The sequence below is a fragment of the Hemitrygon akajei genome, chromosome 17 (genome assembly GCF_048418815.1).
Source record: "Hemitrygon akajei chromosome 17, sHemAka1.3, whole genome shotgun sequence".
Taxonomy (NCBI): Eukaryota; Metazoa; Chordata; class Chondrichthyes; order Myliobatiformes; family Dasyatidae; genus Hemitrygon; species Hemitrygon akajei.
In genome coordinates this window covers 85,191,775-85,211,439 of record NC_133140.1, presented here as the reverse complement: position 1 = coordinate 85,211,439, position 19,665 = coordinate 85,191,775, and the positions used below count along the sequence as shown (strand labels likewise).

Below are 19,665 nucleotides of genomic sequence, written 5' to 3'. Positions count from 1 at the left end.
GCATGTAATGTTGGTGCTGGAAGCATGGCAATACTTACGGGCTGCTCCTAACACATGCTTAGACTGTGTTAGTCATTGACACAAAAAACCACATTTTACTGTATCATAAACACAAGAAAGTCTGCAGGTACAGGAAATCCAAAGCAACACTCTGACCTTTTACCTCTTCTCATCTGCCTATTATTTCTCCCAGATTCCCCCCCCCCCCCCACCTTCCCTTTCTCCTGTGGTCCACTCTCCTTTCCTGTCAGATTCCTTCTTCTCTAGCCCTTGACCTTTCCCACCCACATGGCTTCACCTATCACCTTCCAGCTAGCCTCCTTCCTTCCCCCCACCTTTTTATTCTGGCATCTTCCCCTTCCTTCTCAGTCGTGAAGAAAGATCAAGGCCCAAAACATCAACTATCTGTTGATTTCCATAGATGCTGCCTGACCTGCTGAGTTCGTCCAGCATTCTTTGTCTTGCATTTTACTGTATGTTTAGATGTGCCTGTGACAAATAAAGCTAATTTTAATTTCTTAAAATATCTTACCATTCTACCTGATTAAATGCTTGCTTTCAGAGTGTGTTCTTTGCTCTTTTCTAAATCTCAATTTTCTATTCACATTGGCGTTGTCTCTCTCATTTTGTTCACTCAGTTGCCAGTGTCAATCATACTAAAGTTTAAATTGGGTACAATCAGGAAAGCCAAATTAATTATTTCAGCTCAAAGTACTGGATGTAGATTGAAATGGGCAGGGATGCTTCTTTGCATGATCCCTTTAAGGGAAAATATTCACCTTGTATTATAAGAAGAGGGACGGTATGTTGCATCCGGAATTATTTCCGATATTATAGGAGGTTTAAATTCAGAATAAGCTGTACAAATCAGCGTCTGAAAAGGGTACATTTTCTTACAGTTGTCGCTATGGCGCTTCAGAACCGCATGCTGTTGCCTCATTCTTGGGAGGTAAGTTTTTTTACACGTTTTTAACTTATTATTCCTGATTTTTGCTATTTTTCAGGTTGATTTTATTGACATTAGAGCATTTCCAGCCCTGCTGCTGGGAGAAGCAAGACGAATTGACATGGGCAGAATGACCTAATCGGATCTGCTCCACCATTCGATTGTGGCTGATTTATTTTCCCTCTCAACCCCATTCCCTTGCCATAACCTTATTAATCAAGAACCTAGGAACCTCCACTTCAAATATACCCAATGACTCAACCTCCACAGTTGTCTGTGGCAATGAATTCCACAGATTCACCACCATCTGCCTAAAGAAATTCCTCCTCAACTCTGTTCTCAAGGGACATCCTTGTTTACTGAGGCTCTGCCCGCTGGTGCTAGTGTCTGCCACTGTTGAGATGAGGGGTAACACCAGGAACTGCTTGGTGTGTTAAATACAACAAGGGAGGGGCAGTTTCCCTTTGAAGGGTGACCCATCCTTCGTAGCTGCGGCTTGCCTCATGATTATGGCGCTGCTGCCCTCTCTTCCAATGCTGTTGCTGGAAGCAGGCACGATCTCGTGTCAAATAGGCCAAGGCAGCTTCACCCTTACTTTTGCCCCCTCAAAATGCCACCTCTTGTTGACCTTCTCCTCATTCAAAAGATACATCTCGTGCTGAGTGGCATCCTAGTGTGCTCTAATCCTCTCCCGTCCGGAAGAGAAACATTAAAGCTGTTTAGTAAAGCAATTTCACGATTGTTTAATGCCATTTTCAGTAAAGGAAAATGAAAGAATTGTTACTCTGAATCCAATGCAGCACAAAGAAACACAAGATAAAGAACACAATAAATATGAATGCGTAAGATAGCTTATATACACAGACTGATTGTATGTCCATAAAGTGACGCTAAGCACAGGAGTGTCTGTACATAAGGTAACAGACAAGAAATGATAAAGTAGTAGTGGTTGGGATTGTGGAGAGGTGGGTTAGTGGGTGGAGGTGTTGATCAGCCTTACTGCTTGGGGAAAGTAACTGTTTTTGAATCTGGTGGGCCTGAGGTGAATGCTACGTAACCTCCTCCCTGATGGGAGTGAACAAACAGTCCATGAGCAGGGTGGGTGGGATGTTTTATGATGTTACTGGCCTGCTCCAGCACCTTTCTGTATATGTTCTTGATGGTGGGTAGGCTGGTGTTAGTGATACATCGGGTAGTTTTAGCTGCCAACTCTAAAGCCTTCCTGTCCACCGCAATTTTTTCACTTATGAAATGATTTATAACCTGTGCTTTTGTATCTGTAGGAACAGCTGCCCAGGAGGCCATCAAGATTATCACAAAGCAGTTTGTACCTTTCAATAACACCTTTATTTACAATGCAATGTTGCAGACATCGATGACTGTGCGGCTGTAGGGCACTGCTGTTGTATGTGAATGAGATGGTGGCAAGTCCTGTTCTTGTGGATTATTTTATCAAGCAATTTGTGTAACATAAAATTCAAATAACTTAATAAAATTTGTTTGTTGAAGAGTGCTTAGTTTACTTTAAATCTTCACTTGAAAAGCATGTGGTGGACTTCAGGTGTGAAAACATGATCACACTAAGGATTTTAAGACGTATTCATAGTCATGCAGCTCTACAACGCAGAAACAGGCCCTTTGGCACATCTAGGTCATGCCAAACTGTAATTCTGCCTAGTCAAAACAACTGGCAAATGGACCATAGACTTCCAAACCCGTCTCATCCATGTACTTAACTAAATTTGACTTAAATGTTGCAATTGAACCAGCACTCACCACTTCCACTGCCAGCTTGTTCCACTCTCGCACCATCCTCTGAGTGGATAAGTTCCCCCTGAGGTTCCCTTAAATATTTCATCTTTCACCCTTAACTTGGGGTTTCTAGTTTTACCCAACTTCAGTTGAACAAGCTTGCTTGCATTTATTCTATCTCATTCACTGACGCTTCAAAGAATAAATTATTTCCGATAACTTGGGTACTCAAGTCCAGGCCCATCATTCCTACTGGGGTGAAGGCCGCTGACAGGAGAGTGCTAGAGTCCTCTGTCTTGCCATTAGAAGGCTGACTGGCCCTATGGCTTCTGATTTCATTACATGACTTCATACATCTTCTAGTTGAAGATCCTCTCTTTGGGTAAGGTCTTTGGAGCTTCTGATAGTGTTTCTGTAGCTCTGAGTTTTTACAGGATGGGGTTGCTAGCCCCATACTCAATCTACCATTTGCAACCGAGTTTAGGGCCGTCAATGCGGAGCTTCCCCGTAACATCCTTGAAACTTTTCTCTGTACTGTTGATGTTGGGTTTGGTTCACCCAGCCACAGTTGCAGCTTAGTGGCGCAGTATGCTTGCTGAAGGGGCTGAGTGTTTGTGTTGAATTGCCGTTCCCGTGAATGCCAGGAGTAACAATGATTGTGGGAAGGTGTGTGCCTACTCTGCGGGAGAGCCGAACACCCACCCTATGCATCTACACTTACCTTGGCCAAGCCCCGCCCTCATCTCGTACCTGCCGGGACTGCGCTGCGTGATGACGTCATCGCGCTCGCCCTCCTCCGCCGTTGGTTTTGGCGGGAAGCGCTTGTTCGTGCGTGGTGGCGGGCACGAACGAAGGAGGATCCGGAGCCATCGGATCCAAGGTAAAAACCGTGAGTGACTTGGGATTGTAGGTTGGAAGGACAAATGTGCGATGGCCGGGCCGGAGAGATAAGTGATATCGAGCTGGGGAAATGGGGGGAGGAGTTACTGTAGTGATGAGACGTGAGGTTGGAGAGGCTGAGGTAATGAGGGTAGGGAGGGAGTTGTTATGCGGTGAGGGCGTGGGGATATGGGTAGAGATAGTGAACTTGGAGGGAGGGTTTGGACAGTAATTATAGAGGATAGTGGAGGAGGGGTGTATTTGGAGGATAATGAGGGACGGAGTAGAGAAGGATTGGACAGTAATGTACAGTGAATAATGAGGGACGAAGTGGAGGAAGGGATGGGTTGGACAGCAACTGTATGGAGGATAGTGAGAGATGGACTGGACAGTAACGCATGGAGGATAGTGAGGGATGGAGTGGAGGAAGGGAGGGGTTGGATAGCAACATGGAGGATAATGAAAGATAAATTAGACAGTAACATGGAGGATAGTGTGGGATGGAGTGGAGGAAGGGAGGGAAGGATTTTGAGGGGTTGGGATAACAGCAGGTGTGTGGGATGTGGAATGAAGGGGGTTCTGGAGTGTGGTGTGAAAGGTTGATCGGGGATGAAGTGGAGAGCTGAGAGGGTTGAGCAGGGGGCTGAGTGTCAGTCTATCACAGGTAAAGCCCTCTCCACCAGAGCACATCTACACAGCGTTGCTACAAAAATGTCGCATCCATCATCAAGGACCTCCACCACCCAGGACATGTTTTAAACATAGAATAGTACAGGACCTTCGGCCCACAATGTTGTGTCGATCCTTAAACCCTGCCTCCCATATATTCCCCCCCCCCCCCCCCATCTTCTTTTCTTCATCATTCATTTTCTTCTTGCTTCTGCCATCAGGTAGGGGGTAGAGGATCCTCAGGACTCACACACCAGGTTCAGGAGCAATTATTACCCCTCAACCATCATGCTTTTGAACCAAGCAGATAACTTAACTCAGCACAACTCTGAACTGATTGCACGCTTGTAAAGTCACTTTCAAGGACTCTTAACACTCTCGTTCTCAATATTATTTATTACTTTTTTGTATTTGTATAGGTTATATTTGCAGATGGGTTGTGTTGTGTAGTTTTTCATTGATTCTGTTGTGTTTCTTTGTATCTACTGTGAATGCCTGAAAGAAAAAAGATCTCGGTAGGATATGGTGTCAAATACATACTTTGATGATAAAAGTATTTAAACTTTGAGTTGGAGGAATGATGGGACATTTGGGAGCAAGTGAAGGGGAGTGGTGAAAGTGGGCAGTGATGAGGAGGGGGTGAGGAAAGGAGTGGAAGTAAATGAAAAATAAAAACTGCTTATGCAAAAAATCTGAAATAAAAACAGGAAGTGCTGGAAATGCTGAGCATGTCATGCAGTATCTGGATGAGAAGTTGTTAATGCTTCAGGTCAGAGATCCTTCCTCAGAACAGGGAAAGAGAAAAAAATAAGCTGGTTTTAAATTGTCAAGGGTGTGGGGGCAGAGTTGAATAGGCCAAAGGGATTATCTCAGCTTTATCAGTCTTTCTAATGAGGCTCAACATCAGTTTAAAGAGCAGTATCACATCTGGCATGTTGCAACCTTTGGGGCATAATATCAGATTCAGCAACTTCTAGTAATTAAAGTTTGGGTCAGTTTGTCTCTCTCCACTGAGTACTTTTCTGGCTTGATGGGCACGTCTTATAACTGCATTTTGTAACTGTCATGCTTTTTCTTGTTTCTCACTCTGCACTCATTTCACATTTGTTCATTTTTTTGGGCTTTCTCTATATCAATCTTAATTAACCAATTAACTGGCTGAATTTATTTATCCCATAGCACATTGGCAGCAATCTGTTGGAGAACCTCATTTTGTTCTGTCTATCCCCCCCCCACCTTCCTTGTAATTTAAAGCCAACTTGTGATCGCTCTTTCTCAATTAAGCTTCATCACTCAAATGTTAAAGCTGTTTCTCTTAACATAAATGTTTCCTAAACTGCTCTGTATTTCTAGCACCTTCTACCTTTATGAAAGTAGAAACAGTATTGTGGAAGAATGGGAGATGAAACAATAAAAGAGAAAGAAGTTGGGTTGGAGGAACATGAAGGAGAAGGGATGGTTGGAGAAATGGGATTAACGAAGGACGTGGGAATGGAGCAGTGTTCGGAGCAGAGTAACATGACAAGGAGGCCTGACTATGTGTGTGATGGATGGTAAAGTAGGAAAGAGGGTTGTTTCACTGTGGATTTGTTTTGTTACAGTTGTTGTTGCTTCAGTTCTTCTGCTGAGCATTGTGGGCATGGTATGTTGGTGCCAGAATGTGTGGTGACTCTTGTAGACTCTGTTGTTAACACAAATAGGGCATTCCACTGTGTTTCAATGTACATGTGATGAATGAACAGAGGGTGGAGAATTTGGATTTTGCAAGAACGGATAACAGGGATCAGTGGGAAAGGGATGGGATAGGAATTTTATTTAGATTCACTACACATGCACTTGCCACTGCACACTTATTTCATTTTTTTGTCCTGTCTGCATATTTATCTTGTTTTATTAGTTCAAGCTATTTGATATCAGTTCTTACTGCTGTTGTAAACCATAGTACTTTCCAGAATGTATGATCGTATAGAACGTGCCAGTGCACAATACAACTATTGAATATGAAATACAGAGATAAACCACTTTGTGACTTAAAAGTCTGTATAATAAGTTGGTTTTAAAATACAAATAATACACAACTTCAAGCAAGGTTTTTATTCCAGATGAGCGTCGGACTGCATTTTGAATATTACATTGTGAAAGCCTAGCTTAGTTGTGAGTGACAGAGCAACAGTGACCTAGTTTCACTTTATGCAATACTTTGCACTTCAGTTCCCATTTACTGCAGCCCTCAGGAGACAAACACGCACATTAGCCTTGCTGTCCACTGAAATGAAATATTCCCAGTTCATATGTGAAGCAGTTTTTAGATGACTGAAATAGCCACAGCTGGGGTTTTTAAAGGGAACTTGTAATTTAAACAGAAACTAAATACATCCTCTTCCTGAGTTCTGCATTTCATACACTGAGGTGGATAGAAATATTTCCTGCTTATTAAACTCAAAATCCTTGCAATTGTACACTACTGAATATAATTCAGTGCAAACAGCCTAAATTAAATGTTATATTTCTTAAATGATTAAACAAGTAAGACAAAATGGCTGAATATTAGGGATGCAGTCAGTATGTTAATGATTATTAATACATTGGGTATCTATTCTGCTTCAATATATTTAAGCTTTGATACTTTTACTCAAATACAGTGTATTAAATTACTTCTCATGATCACGAGGGAACAAGAAGTTGCAGTTATGTGGTAGAATAGTATTTCAGACAGGAAATATTATAATAGTTTTGCTCAGCTACAGCAAAAAAATCAACTCTCCAATGTTCAGTCAGCCTGGTATCTGGCTTTCTGGGTGCTGATTCCAGCACTGCCTTTAGTTTCACCTGCTCTCACCACAATGACCTGGATCTTGGTTCCCATGCTCCCTTTAACATACAGGAGCAGGTTGCACAGTCCCTCAAAAAACTTACTGAGCTCCTTTTAAACTCACCTGGTTCTGGTTCTTGCTGTCTCTTGAAACACTGGATCCAAGAGAAAATTTATTATTCAAGTATATTGTGTAGCATCTAAAAAAGTGAATTAGAAGAGTTTTGATTGAAATGACAGCCAATAGTCAGGAAAGTTTCTCTAATCCTAAGAATTGTGAAATAATGTTTTTACTGTGATTGTTTGACACAGCTACCATCATAATCCCAATTTATAGCGTTAGTAATCTGATAAGCTAGATAGATACTTTATTGATCCCAAAGGAAATTACGTTGTCACAGTGGCATCACAACTGCACAGATATACAAATGTTAGAAGAGAATAAAGAAAGAATTAAAAAAATAAGATACAGGTGGCCCCGTTTTTCGAACGTTTGCTTTATGACAGCTCGCTGTTACGAAAGACCTGTTTTCACTGACCAAAGAGGATTTTCACTTTTACAAAAAAAAGACGCCCGCTTTATAAGTGTGTTTACCCCAAGAAAGACTACCACAACCGTGAAGTCTTGTGCGGGCAGTTGTGTGCGCATGTGTGTACGTGCCGATTTTTTTTTTCTCTCCGTATCAATTTTGGCTCCCTCTTCCCGATTCTGATAAGTGAAACAACACCATACGTACAATATTTCTACTTTATATAGACTGTATATTTATCATATAATTCCTGCTTTTTCTATATGTTCGTGTTATTTTAGGTTTTATGTGTTATTTGGTATGATTTGCTAGGTTATTTTTTTGGGTCTGGGAACGCTCAGAATTTTTCCCATATAAATTAATGGTAATTGCTTCTTCGCTTTATGACATTTCGGCTTATGAATGGTATAGGAACACTTTAGCTTCGGATAGCGGGGGAAACCTGTACCTCAAACAGTCTAACAGAAGGGGTCATCACTCTCCCAGCTACATAAAGCCTAATGGCTGAGGGTAAGGATGACTGTACAGCGCTGGTTGTAGCAGCCTAGTTGTCTTAGCCCATTACTAAAAGTGCTCTTCTGTTCAGCCAAGGTGGCATGCAGAGGGTGAGAAACATTGTCCAGAATTGCCAGGATTTTCTGTTGTGTCGTTTGCTCTTCCACAGCCTCCAGTGTGTCCAGTTTGACTCCTATAACGGAGCCAGCCTTTCTAATCAGTTTATTGAGCTTATTGGCATCACCTGTGTTGATGCCATTTCCCCAGCACACCACCACATAGAAGATTATACTGGCAACAACAGACTAGTAGAACTTGTGAAGGAGAGCCTACTCCAAAGGACTTCAATCTCCTCAGGAAGTAGAGGCGACTGGCCCTTTTTGTACTCAGCCTCTGTGTTGGTGCTCCACTCAAGGCTGTCATCCATGTACACCCCCAGGTACTTGTTGGTCCTCACCACATCCACATCCTCACCACCAATAGTAACATTTGAATTCCTAAAGTCCATCACCATCTCCTTTGTCTTGCTGATTGTTCAGCTTGCACCATTTGACATAGTCCTCCACCAGAGCCCTGTATTCATCCTCCCTTTATACACCTATTGCTGAGTAATCAGAACATTTCTGCAGGTGATGTGAGTCACTGTTGTATCTAAAGTCCAAGGTATACAGGGTGAACAGTAAGGGAGCCAATTCAGTCCCTTGTGGCACCCCAGTGCTGTTTATAGCCATGTCTGACACACAGCTCTGAAGTTGCACAAACTATGGTCTATCAGTCAGGTAGTCTGTTATCCAGGATACAGTGGAGATGCCAACCGACACTGAATGGAGTATTTTTTTCCCCAGCAATGAGAGCTGTATGATATTGAAGGCACTCAAGAAATCAAAAAACAGGATCCTCTCAGTATTGCCCTATTTATCCAAATGGGTGTAGGTTCTGTTCAGCGGGTAGATGACAGCATTGTCGACTCCAGTGTGCTCCCTGGTAGGCAAATTGCAGGGGATCAAGGACTGATCTGACTAAGGTTTAGAGGTGAGCCAGGACCAGCCTCTCGAGGGTCTTCATGATATGTGTGGTCACGGCCACTAGATGACAGTCATTCAAGACTTTCGTTTGGCCCCTCTTGGGTACCGGGACCACACATGATGTTTTCCACACAGTCCGTAGTGTTTAGAATCAAATCAGTTAGTGTTATTTCCTCCAATTGATTTCAACCCCAAAATTGTCATCTTTAATACTAGTGTCACTTACAGATATAAAATTTAAGAGTGCAGTGATTTAAAGGTTATATCTCCTGTATGTCTTGTACATCATATTTTGGATGAGTGCAACAGATTTTTAAAAAACTCTTGCAAGTCAAGACTAAGATTTGACTAATAGTGATCGTGTTAATATTATAATTCCTAATGTTTGCAGCAGGCTGATCAAATAACCATGGAGGTTTTCATGAACATATAGGAAAGCCAGGTGTTATAGTGAAGGCCCATAAACTAGTGTTTTCATGCAAACTAAAATAGACAATACTCAGTAGATTGAGTTTTTAGTACCTTGAGCAACTACTTTGTGGGCTGTAATTTCTGTCTATGTTCTTAGTATTCAGTGTAACAACGAAAAGAGTGTTTAGTCTTTGATTTCAAATCAGTACCTTTAACTCTCTGTTTGCCTTTTCTATTTTGCCTTAATTTGCTTCATCAAAGCATGTTACATGATCATTGGGTTCTTTTATATTTATTGTACTTTATTTATTATGATTTTCCATTTGTAGAGTTTGCACTAATTACAGTATATTGGGTTTTGTCTTGTTATTCCTGCATCACTAATTTGTCATTCTATCAAATTATTAATTGGTTCTTTGAATATTTTAATTGCTAACTTTTATAATTTCATTAAATTGCTTTTTCTGCTTTGATTGCTAAAGCCAGCTTGTTTTTGTATCTGAAGTGGCCCATTTCCATGTGGAATTGTAAAATGATAAATTTAAAAAAACTGCTGGACAGACAAAACTCTCAGGTTTTGTTCTCTTTGCCGGGGAGGGATAATTGTATGAAATGTAGAATCGTCTGCAGTCATGATTGGTTTAGGAAATCCGACTTCCTGCACAATGTTTAAATGGTTGCCAGCATGTTTGCATTGCAGTTGCCAAACACTGAATAAGTTCAGCTTCTTTGTCATCCTACCACTATGTTGTCTCAGCTGAAATATCATTACATCATACTTGCTCACAGTTTAATCAAGTCTCAACATTGTTGGCAAGCTTAGAAAAAGGTGGGGTGGGCGTTGAATTAATGGGGAACATGTGTGATGCACCATCAATAACTCACGCTGAGACTTAGGAAGTGAGATATCGGCTTTTATTGACTGAAGAACAACACTACATCCTGGGAAAATGAGGGAGAGCAGCAGGCCACAGTCGCCTTTATACAGGGGTCTGTGGGAGGAGCCACAGGGGCAGTCAGCAGGGTCTGTGGGAGGAGCCACAGGAGCAGTCAGACAGGTATATCTAGTTCACCACATTCACCCCCCCTTTGTTTAAAAAAAAAATCCCCAAGCATATTTACAGGTTAAGTCTATCAGGTGGTCGAATCGTTCGCTGCGATCTACGTAGCTCCGGCTGCAATTGCACAGGAGCCGGAGGTGATGACGGCACAGGTGCCGGAGGTGGTGTTTGCTCCGGAGGCGGAGAGTGGGTTGGTTCTGTCCCAACAGGAGGTGTCAGGGATCCCTCGCGTGTGAGCGAGGTCCCTGGAATAGACGCGTATGGGATGCCCGGTACATGAGCGTCGTGAGGAGTCTGTGTGGGGCACGGTGCGTGCGGAGTCACCTCGGGTACAGGGTGCATAGTTACCGTGGAATGCTCGGGGTAGTGGTCTGCTGCTCCGGCGGGCGCCAGGTCGCGGACAGAGACCGTGTCCTCCCGCCCATCAGGCAAGACCACGTAGGCATACTGGGGATTAGCATGCAGGAGGTGAACCTTCTCGACCAGCGGTGAGTACTTATTACTCCTCGCATGTTTACGTAGCAGCACTGGCCCCGGGGACGTCAGCCAAACTGGCAGGGTGGTCCCAGTGACAGACTTCCTGGGAAAAGAGAATAAGCGTTCGTGAGGGGTGGCATTAGTGGACGTACACAACAGGGAGCGGATAGAGTGGAGTGCCTCAGGGAGGACCTCCTGCCATCGGGAGACCGGCAACCCTTTTGACTTAAGGGCTAAAAGTATGGCCTTCCACACTGTGGCATTCTCCCTCTCCACCTGGCCATTCCCCCGGGGATTATAACTCGTGGTGCGACTAGTAGCAATGCCCCTAGCAAGCAGGAACCGGCGCAACTCGTCACTCATAAAGGAGGACCCTCTATCACTGTGGACATAGCAGGGATATCCGAACAGAGTGAAGAGCTGGCGCAGGACTTTTATGACCGACGTGGTAGTAGTGTCGGGGCAGGGAACGGCAAAGGGGAATCGCGAGTACTCGTCAATAATATTGAGAAAGTAGACATTGCGGTCGGTGGAGGGAAGGGGGCCCTTAAAGTCAATACTCAGTTGCTCAAAAGGGCGGGTGGCCTTGACAAGCTGCGCAGTGTCAGGACGGTAGAAGTGCGGTTTGCACTCAGCGCAGATCTGGCAGTCCCTGGTCATCGTCCTGATGTCCTCCAGGGAGTACGGCAGGTTCCGGGCTTTAATGAAATGGTAAAATCGGGTGACCCCCCGGGTGGCAAAGTTGGGCATGAAGGGCATACAGCTGGTCGAGCTGGGCACTAGCACACGGTCCCCGGGATAGGGCATCAGAGGGTTCATTGAGCCTGCCAGGCCGGTACAGGATATCGTAATTGTAGGTGGAGAGTTCTATTCTCCATCGCAAAATTTTATCATTTTTGATTTTGCCCCGCTGTTGGTTGCTGAACATGAACGCAACCGAGCGCTGGTCGGTCAGCAAGGTGAACCTTCTGCCGGCGAGATAGTGCCTCCAGTGCCTAATAGCTTCCACTATGGCTTGGGCTTCTTTCTCCACCGCGGAGTGCCGAAGTTCAGAGCCTTGAAGGGTACGAGAAAAAAACGCCACTGGCCTGCCTTCCTGATTGAGGGTAGCAGCCAGCGCGACGTCAGAGGCGTCACTCTCTACTTGGAAGGGAATGGTCTCGTCTACCGCATGCATCGTTGCTTTGGCAATGTCCCCTTTAATGCAGCTGAAGGCCGCGCGGGCCTCGGCAGAGAGGGGAAAGGTGGTAGACTTGACCAGGGGGCGGGCCTTGTCTACGTAATGGGGAACCCATTGGGCGTAATAGGAAAAAAAACCCAGGCACCACCGGAGGGCCTTGAGAGTAGTGGGAAGAGGGAGTTCTAACAGGGGGCGCATACGGTCGGGGTCAGGGCCAATGACCCCGTTCTCCACGACATACCCAAGGATAGCGAGTCGTGTGGTTCTGAACACACACTTGTCCTTGTTATAAGTGAGGTTCAAAGCATCGGCCACTTGGAAAAAGCGTTGGAGGTTGGCGTCATGATCCAACCAGTCGCGACCACAGATGGTGATGTTATCTAGATAGGGAAATGTGGCCTTCAGTTTGTACTGGTCCACCATCCGGTCCATCTCCCTCTGGAAGACTGAGACCCCATTTGTGACACCAAATGGGACGCGCAGAAAGTGATAGAGCCTGCCACCCGCCTCGAAGGCGGTGTAGGGGTGGTCCTCTGGGCGGATGGGGAGCTGGTGATAAGCGGATTTCAGATCAATTGTCGAGTACACCTTGTACTGAGCTATCTGGTTGACCATATCCGCGATGCGGGGTAGGGGGGTACGCGTCAAGCTGCGTGAATCTATTGATGGTCTGGCTGTAGTCCACAACCATCCTATTTTTCTGCCCAGTCCGAACAACGACCACCTGGGACCGCCATGGGCTTGTGCTTGGCTCAATGATCCCCTCCCTGAGCAGCCGCTGCACCTCTGAATGAATAAAGGCCCTGTCCCCCGCACTGTACCTCCTACTTTTAGTTGCCACAGGTTTACAGTCGGGGGTCAGGTTGGTGAACAGCGATGGGGGAGGGATCTTGAGGGTGGAGAGGTTGCAAATAGTGTCAGCAGCACAGCTATCGGCATGGTGCTGGGCGGGATGTGTGGTTCGGTGTGTATGTGCGTGTGGTAACGGAGTATATGGCGAAGTCCCACCAAACTGAGGATTCCTGACAGTGAGTGGTGGGAGGGGCCCGTCATATGCCATAGTCACACTTTCGAGGTGGCTCTGGAAGTCCAGCCCCAATAGCACAGGTGCGCACAGTCGAGGCATGACCAGTAGCGCAAAGTTCCGATATTCTGTGCCCTGCACCACCAATGTCGCTACACAACCCACCCGGATGTCCGTGGAATGCGACCCAGAAGCCAAGGTGATCTTCTGACGTACCGGCCGTGTCACGAGTCCACAGCGTTTCACTGTGGCAGGGTCAATAAAACTCTCAGTGCTGCCCGTGTCAAACAGGCAGCTAGTCCTGTGCCCCTCCACCAGGATGTCCATCATCGACCTTGCGAGCTGGTGTGGGGCGCTTTGGTCGAGGGTCATGGAAGCCAGCGTTGAATGGGGCGTGTCGGGGGCGGGGCCTGGTGACGCCGGCAAAGATGGTTGTCCACATCCGGTCATGCAAAATGGTGGCCCCCAGGTCTCAGACGCAGCGCTGCTCGACCCCGGGCGCGGTTTAGACTTACATACCTTGGCGAAATGGCCCTTCTTCCCACAGCTGGAACAAGTCGCTTCGCGAGCCGGGCAGCTGTTTCTGGGATGTTTCGGAAGCCCACAAAAGTAACAGAGTTTTATACCTGGCGAATTCGAGGGGTTCGAGATACCGCGACTGGCAGCGGCGTTGGCAAATTCGCTCGGAACCGGGGAATCGCGCGGCTGGACCTCTTCGGCGTACAGCTGCGCAGCCTCTATCGTATCGGCTGTCTCTATCGCGGAGCGTAAGGTAAGATCAGCTTTTTCCAGCAGCCGCTGGCGTATACACACTGACCGGACCCCAGTCACAAAAGCGTCTCGGACCAAGAGTTCCGTATGCTGTTCCGCTGTGAGCGCTTGGCAGTCACAAGTCCGCGTGAGTGCCTGTAGATCTCGGAGAAATTCAGCAGTCGACTCCGTAGGCCGCTGTTTTCGTGTTGCCAAGCGGTGCCGTGCATAAACTGGATTTACTGGCCGCAGGTACTGTCTTTTGAGGGCGGCAAGCGCCTCCTCGTAGGTGGATATGTCCCTGATGAACGAATAAACTTTTGGGGCGACCCTCGAGAGGAGAAGTCTGAGCCGAACAGCCGAGTCGGTGGCACGAACCTCCTCTAAGTACGATTGGAAGCACACCAGCCAGTGTTCAAAGGCAAGAGCTGCTCCAGGGTCTTGGGGGTCCAAGTCCAGGCGTTCTGGGCGTAAAACGGTTTCCATGTTGTAACTTTCAGTCAATAAAATTGATGCACCATCAATAACTCACGCTGAGACTTAGGAAGTGAGATATCGGCTTTTATTGACTGAAGAACAACACTACATCCTGGGAAAATGAGGGAGAGCAGCAGGCCACAGTCGCCTTTATACAGGGGTCTGTGGGAGGAGCCACAGGGGCAGTCAGCAGGGTCTGTGGGAGGAGCCACAGGAGCAGTCAGACAGGTATATCTAGTTCACCACAATGTGTTGCCTGAGAATGTAGAGCATTTAAAGTACATAGTATTTGACACAGAGTAGGTGAACTGACAGTGTAAACAGAAGTGATTAAGCATGATCTGATGATCATTACAGAGATCTAGTGACATGGTAAAGATTAGGACCTGAATATTAAAGACTAATTGACATATTGGGAGTACAGGACTGTAGGAACCATTAGTAATGTTAAGTACGCTACAGAGGGATGATGTAATGGTGGTTTGAGTGGAGATGAGAAATAATAATAAGCAATTTGTGAGCGGTGCAATGGGGAATAAAGGAATAAATAATGAAGTTTGTCAGAAAGATTGAGCAATAATCATGGAGCTCTCTAATCTATATAGACTGAGCAGATCAGATGACCTAGATGAGTTCATGAAGTGTTTTCATATAGTTTCTTAAAGCAGCTTATTGTAAACTCACTGGAAACAAATCTGTTAAAAATCCCAGCATTTTGTTGTGAGGGAGATTGAATTAATAACTTCATGAAACTGATGAGTAATGGTGATGTTAATATATTTGAATTCTCTCTCTTTCTGCCCATCACTCTGCCTGTTCTCCATCTCCCTCTGGTGCTCTCCTCTCTCTTTCTTTCTCCCGAGGCCTCCTGTCCCATGCATAAGTCCAGTAAGCATAAATATATCATTGAAAGACTGTGCCAGCAAGGCAGATGGCCTGTGAACAAAATGCAACAAATTGTGCAAATACAAAAAAGAACGGGGGGGGGGGGGAGGAGAAAGGAAGTAATAATAAATAAATTTAAGTCATAGGAAAACATTGAATTTTTAAAAAACAGTATAGCAGGACAGAAAATTCAAGGTAAGCAAAGTTAACATGGTTATCTTCTAAGCCAGGGTTTTGAGAAGAAACCAGAGCACCCATACGGGGAGAACATACAAACTCCTTACAGACAGCAGCAGAATTGAACCCAAGTTGCTGTTTCTGTAATAGCATTACACTAACTGCTTCGCTACATGCCACCCTATTAACATGATATATGCAATTCTTCTGAAAGATGAACATTATGAAAATTGACTTACCTTGAACTTAACACTTGTTCCACACTCATTCTCTTTAAAGCCTAGTTATAATTCAAAGATTCAAAGCACCATTTATTGTCAATGTATAAGTTATACACCTTGAAATTTGTCTGCTTACAGGCAGCCATAAAGCAAGACACCCAAATAACCCAAATTTTAAAAAAATCAAAATCCACTGCACAGAGAGGAAAAAACGCACATCATGCAAACAATAGAAGCAAACCAATAGCATTCCAAACCAGACTGAGTCCCAGATCTGCTCCTGGAACAGTTGGAGTAGGCCCAAACCAAGCCTTGGTTTCCAGTTCATCACACCAGTAGAGCAGAAATGCACAGCAGCCGGATCTGTTCACAGCCTTGGTGCCGCAGAGAAAGGAATAAACATTTGTGGGAGAGCAAGCGAAATCAACTCAACTCTCACCTCTGTGCCTGATATTCAGGGTTCTAGTCTATCTGGGCCAATGTTCAAACTGTCCAAGCACTGAGTAGTGCCAAGATCCAGGACCCAAATCCAGATGCAGCTACACACCCGGGCCATGCAGCCTGAAGCCATTGTCGATATCACCAAATTGGCTTAGCACTTGGAGCGATCAGATCTCGCACCCTGGTTAAATGGAGAGGCATTAAAACGCTTTGGTCTTGACTCCTCTCCGAATCGCTCATTCCATCTCTGGTAGCAATACTAACTCTGTCTGCAATACCTGCTCAAACATGTCCTCCAATCTCTTTCCCCTCAGTTAGTTATCAATCTTTAATGATTCTGATCTTCCAACCACATACTTAACTGTTCTAATTGGAGTATAAAAGTTGCATTGTTTGCTGTGTAACCAAAACTATGTAGTCAGCTTTGAGCTTGCTATTTGCTATGCATGTATCCAATTTAGTAGGAGAATGAAATCTTAAGAATGTAGAAGATAATGGGGTGTTAATGAGAGGTAGCTAAGAGGTGTAGATTAGAACATGATTAAGTCAATGGGTAGAAACAATAGTGGCGGATGTACTTATGATACGCAACTGTAGACCGATTGGATATGCTAATACAACTAAACCAGGAGATTGCTATAAAAAATGCTATGTACAAGGATCGGTGGGCAATCAGCGACTAGCTCAATGACTGTCTCAGCTTTGATTTGCAAATTAAAGTTTAACACTTCTTGAAGAATCTTCTGTGTCTCCTGGTCGTTTGTGGGGCACGAGAAACTACGACAAAATTGGCGACCGCGGCAGGACTGGAAAGGAAACGGCAGATTGGGGACGCTTCCCAGTCCTCTAGGGACCCCCACAAGGCTAACAGAATAATTAAGGGTGCACCCAAACAAAAGGTAAGCGCTTTTTGCGACAATTTGGACTAAGAATTCTGTTGGTTTTGGGGAGGTCTTGGAGTCTCAGAAGTGTGGAACCACTGCCGAAGGGTCTCTCCGGTCCAAAGAATCTGGCTGAATTGGGGGTTAACAGGAGGCTCAGAGGACTGATCAAGAACACTGCAGTGAGGGTAAGTACAAATAAGCTAATAAGAAGTTAAGTGAAGAAAAATTCCACGTGGTGTTGGTAAGTCCCTGTGGATACCACTTCATATAAAACGAAGGTCTGAACGGGCAGGGAAAGGGAAAATAGAGAAAATCCTCGTGGATACCGCCTTAAGAGATAAGGGTCTGAATAGATGAGGTGCATAGAGAAAATCCCTGTGGATACCACTTCGTATGAAACGAAGGTCTGAACGGGCAGGGAAAGGGAAAATAGAGAAAATCCCTGTGGATACAGCTTCTTATAAAACGAAGGTCTGAACGGGCAGGGAAAGGAAAATAGAGAAAATCCTCGTGCATACCGCCTTAAGAGATAAGGGTCTGAATAGACGAGGTGCAAAGAGAAAGTTCTGTGAATACCGCTCTGAATAGAGGTCTGTACGGGCAGAACAGAATAGGAAACAAGGACAGTCCAATATATAGTTTAAAGCGCTGGTAGATAGACGATAGACTAGGCATAGAATTAGAGTAAATAATATTATCCAGTAAACGAACTGTGAATCTCTGAAATACCTTAAAAAGAGAGAACAACATGACAGATAAAGGAACGGCAGTAGAGATTCTGAGCAAAAAAATCCCGGTAAATAAATATGAGATCACAAAAACTTAAGAAAAATGGAAAGAGAGAACCAAAAACCTCGTCACAAAATGGCCAAGAGAAGGAACGTTTGATGTAAGCTTGTGCGAAGAAATGGAGGCACTAATTAAAAATTACAAACCAAAAGATAAATCTAAGAAAAGAGGGCAAAAAAGAGAACGAGAAATGGAAGTGCTAAAACTCTTCAGAACGGAGGGAGAAAGGCTGAGGAGGACAGGTAGAGTATTGATTACAAGCGAGGAAGACACTAAGGTGCTGGAGAAACAGCCTGTTAGAGGGAGGTACAGTGAGAAGCTGGCTTCAGCTCCGTACCCGGATGTGAAAGAAACAGAAAGGCCCCTTCCCTGTAATGAGGAAGGAACCCCTAAGCAGTGCCCCCTGCTGACGGGAACAGTAAACATGCAGGGAGAAGTACAAGTTTGTGATAATGAGGAGGAAAAAAGACAATACGAGAAGGAAAAAGCGGCGATATGGAAGGAGATACAGGCAGAAAGGATAAAGGTGGAACAGGCAAAGAGAGAAATGAAAGAAGAGATTGAACGGGAGGCTTTAAAGCAAGGCTGTGAAGTACGAATAAAATATTCTTTGATTGCAGTTTACCGACTCCGTGTCGTTATTTTAGCGCTGCGTGTAGCACACCGCTACAATTGGTGACCCCGACGGTCCCAACGATTTTTGGACCGGAGATGACCGACGCCGCATGTGTTCATGCGGTTTTGTTGAAACTGCCAAGCTTCTGGACGCTACGACCTCACCTATGGTTCCAGCAAGCAGAAGCCCAATTCCACGTCCTCAGAGGACACCCGTTACTACTATGTGGTGAACTCCCTCGACCAGGACACAGCGGCCCAGGTTGCAGAGTTCGTACAGTCTCCCCCGGCGGACGGCAAGTACACGGAATTCAAAACCCAGCTCCTAAGGACTTTCGGACTCTCACGCCATGAGCGGGCTGCCCGTTTACTGCACTTGGATGGCTTGGGAGACAGACCTCCATCAGCTTTAATGAACGAGGTGTTGTCCCTGGCCGACGGACACACACCCTGCCTCACGTTTGAGCAGGCATTCCTAGAGCAGCTGCCCAAGGACATACGCCTGCTGCTGTCTGACGCGGATTTCAGCGACCCCCGGAAGGTGGCAGCCCGGGCGGACTTGCTGTGAAACGCCAAGAAGGTGAGTGGGGCGTCCATCGCACAGATCACCCGGCCACGCTCCCAGCAGCAAACCAGTCCAGGCCCCGGCCGCAGAGCCCGCTAGCCCCAGAGGCAGGGATGGGGAGCCCAACGAACAATGGTGTTTCTACCACCAGCGGTGGGGCGCAGAAGCCCGCCATTGTCGCCCGCCCTGCAAGTTCCCGGGAAACGCCAGGGCCAGCCGCCGCTGATGGCTACGGCGGCTGGCCTTCGGGATAGCCTCCTCTATGTGTGGGACAAGCGGTCGGGACGCCGTTTTTTGGTCGACACCGGTGCTGAGATCAGCGTCTTACCTCCGACGAGTTACGACACCCGCAGCAGGGCACCGGGTCCCCCCCCCCCGAGGGCTGTGAACGGCAGCACAGTAAGGACCTATGGCACCCGTCAGGTGCAGCTACAGTTCGGCTCCAGCCAGTTCACGTGGGACTTCACACTGGACGCCGTAGCCCAACCGCTTCTGGGTGCGGATTTTTTGCGGTCTCACAGCCTACTGGTCGACCTGCCCAGGAAGAGACTGGTCCACGCCGAGACCTTTCAGACGTTCTCCCTGGGTGCAGCCCAGTTG

At 45.8% G+C, this 19,665-nt stretch overlaps 2 protein-coding genes across 2 annotated transcripts in view; both read left to right on the top strand.

Annotated features, from left to right (window-relative positions):
* Positions 1-2,456, top strand: part of nae1 (nedd8 activating enzyme E1 subunit 1) — a 61,905-nt gene extending 59,449 nt beyond the window's left edge. The window contains exons 19-20 of the mRNA XM_073070439.1: positions 900-949; positions 2,230-2,456. Coding sequence (XP_072926540.1) covers positions 900-949; positions 2,230-2,339 — 160 coding nt within the window. The 3' untranslated portion in view covers positions 2,340-2,456. The remainder of the gene's footprint in view (positions 1-899; positions 950-2,229) is intronic.
* A 1,039-nt stretch (positions 2,457-3,495) lies between these two features.
* The window catches only part of terb1 (telomere repeat binding bouquet formation protein 1), a 155,842-nt gene continuing 139,672 nt past the window's right edge, over positions 3,496-19,665 (top strand). Inside the window, exon 1 of the mRNA XM_073069668.1 lies at positions 3,496-3,578. The gene's annotated coding sequence lies outside the window, so the exon portion shown is untranslated. The remainder of the gene's footprint in view (positions 3,579-19,665) is intronic.